The following is a 2,492-nucleotide window of genomic DNA, read 5'->3' on the forward strand; positions in this document are numbered from 1 at the left end:
GGCGGAGGAGCGGGCGCGAGGGAGGGACAAATTATGAAGAGGAGATCGATGCCCTTCACCGGGAGAGCACTATGTCGGTGGACGAACTGAGGCGATTGTATGCCGGAGGGAGGGGGGCGACGCCCCTGGAGGAGGAAGAGGAAGAGGAGAAGGAGGAGGAGGAGGAGGAAGAGGAGGAGAAGGAGGAGAAGGAGGAGGAGGAGAAAGGATATGAGAAACAGGACTCTGGGCTCCACATGCCACCGCGCTCGAAGGAGAAGGAGGAAAAGGAAGAAGCAAGAGGGAAGGAAAGAGGAGCGAAAGAGGGAGGAGAGGGGGAGGAAGAGGGGAGGGAGGGAGGAAGCGAAGCCGCAGGGGAGATATGCGGATCGGGATCTGGTTTGAAGCGATTGGAAGGCGAGGGAGTCGCAGCCAGGGGGGAGGAAGGGAAGGAGGGAGGGGATGCGGTGCTGCAGCGGCTGGAGGCCATGGAGGAGCGGGCGCGGTCGGTGGCGGTGGAGCGGCCCTTCCTCCTCTCTCCGGCCCTGAAGCTGAGGGAGTACCAGCACGCGGGTCTGAACTGGCTCGTCTCTCTCTTTGAGCGCCGCCTAAACGGTATCTTGGCAGACGAAATGGTGAGGGGGGAGGGGGAGGGAGGGAAAGAGGGAGGGGGAGGTGGAGGGATTCTCTGTCCTTCGGCTGGCACTCTCCCACGCACACTCACGTCACCTCTCCCCCACTCTTCTTTTCCCCTCCCTTCCTCCATCCCTCCCAAAGGGTTTGGGGAAGACCATCCAGACCATCTCCCTCCTCGCCTACCTGGCCGCGCACCGCGGGATCTGGGGCCCGCATCTGGTGGTCGTGCCCACCTCCTGCCTCGTGAACTGGGAGACCGAGTTCAAGCGTTTCTGCCCCGCCCTCAAGATCCTCCCCTACTACGGCTCCGCCCCCGCCCGCAAGCAGCTCCGCCAGGGCTGGACTAAGCCCGGGGCCTTCCACGTGGTCATCACCTCCTACCAGCTGGTGGTGCAGGATGCGGCCGCCTTCAAGCGGAAGCGCTGGTTCTTCCTGATCCTGGATGAGGCACACAACATCAAGAACTTCAAGTCTCAGCGCTGGCAGACCCTCCTCACCTTCAACAGCCACCGGCGCCTCCTCCTCACGGGCACGCCCCTCCAGAACGACCTGATGGAGCTCTGGTCCCTCATGCACTTCCTCATGCCGCACCTCTTCCGCTCCCGCAAGGAGTTCTCCTACTGGTTCTCCAACCCCCTCAACTCCATGGTCCAGGGGGCGCGCGCCCTCTCGGACGGCCTCATCCGCCGCCTGCACACGATCATGCGTCCTTTCCTCCTCCGCCGCCTCAAGAAGGACGTGGAGAAGCAGCTGCCCGGGAAGTTCGAGCACGTGGTCCTCTGCCCCCTCTCCCGGCGCCAGGCCCACCTCTACGAGGAGTTTATGGCCCGCTCCTCCACGCGCGCGGCCCTGGCCGGCGGGAACTTCATGGGCATGATGAACGTGCTCATGCAGCTCCGGAAGGTCTGCAACCACCCCGACCTGTTCGAGGCCCGCCCCATCCGCTCGCCCTACGCCATGGATCCGCTCGCCCTCCCCGTGCCCGCCCTCGCGCTCGACCTCCTCTCCCCCTCCTCTCCTCTCGCCCGGGTCTCCCCTTCCCTCTTGCACTTCCTCTGGCGCGCCCCGGAGCTACCTCCCGCCTGGCTGGCCTCCCCCTCCTCCCTCTTCGTCCCCCCCGAGCCCCAGGAGGACGCCCACGTCCTCCACCGCGCCCTCAGCCTCGCTGCCAACCCCTCCCAGCTCCAGGCGCCCCCGCTCTCCCTCCAGTCCTCCCTCGGCGCCTCCGACCCCGCCGTCGCCGCCCACCTGGCTGCCCTCTCCGCGGCCCTTGCCCGCCAGAGGGGCCTACAGCACGCCCTCATGGCCCGACTCAACGCCTGGCGCTGCGGCGGCCTCTTCTTCGGGCCGGCGGGGGAGCGAGAAGAAGGGGCCGCGGACGCCGACTCCATCCGCTTCCATCCTCCCTCCTCCCCCTCCTCCCCCTCCCCCTCCGGCTACGGCCTTGGCCCCTCCCTCCGCCGCTCCCTCCACGCGGGCATGTGTCCCACGGCGCTCGCCCTCGCCGCCCGCTCCCAGCCCTCCCTCCTCCTCCAGACCCCGCAGGCCCTCCTCCACGCCCTCAAGCTCGACCAGGACCGTGCCCGGGACCTGGGTCCACTCATCGAACGCTTCACTTGCGTCGTCCCCCGAGTCCGCTCCTCCTTCCCCATCCTCCTCTCATCCTCTGCCCGCCCCCCCTCCCTCCCCCCGCCCTCCATCCCCCTCTCCGCCACCTCCGCACCCGCCTCCTCCGGCCCTACCACCCGGCCGCCCTCCGCCAGTCCCTCCTCTTCCCGGACAAATGGCTGGTCCAGTTCGACGCCGGAAAGCTCCAGACGCTCGCCCGCCTTCTCCTCTCCCTCAAGCGGGGCCATCACCGCGTCCTCATCTTCACC

At 67.5% G+C, this 2,492-nt stretch overlaps 2 protein-coding genes across 2 annotated transcripts; one reads left to right on the top strand and one right to left on the bottom strand.

Moving 5' to 3' along the window:
- Window positions 1-756: 756 nt before the first annotated feature.
- Window positions 757-969, top strand: NGA_2066710 (uncharacterized protein; the record flags this gene model as incomplete). The annotated part of the gene is made up of 1 exon (XM_005852333.1): window positions 757-969. A coding segment is annotated over one exon (213 nt), but the record flags the coding sequence as incomplete, so codon positions are not given.
- NGA_2001310 (uncharacterized protein) lies at window positions 965-1,093 on the bottom strand (the record flags this gene model as incomplete). The annotated part of the gene is made up of 1 exon (XM_005852332.1): window positions 965-1,093. A coding segment is annotated over exon 1 (128 nt), but the record flags the coding sequence as incomplete, so codon positions are not given.
- Between the last annotated feature and the right edge of the window lie 1,399 nt (window positions 1,094-2,492).

Source organism: Nannochloropsis gaditana (assembly GCF_000240725.1).
Source record: "Nannochloropsis gaditana CCMP526 unplaced genomic scaffold scaffold1396, whole genome shotgun sequence".
Lineage (NCBI taxonomy): Eukaryota > Eustigmatophyceae > Eustigmatales > Monodopsidaceae > Microchloropsis > Microchloropsis gaditana.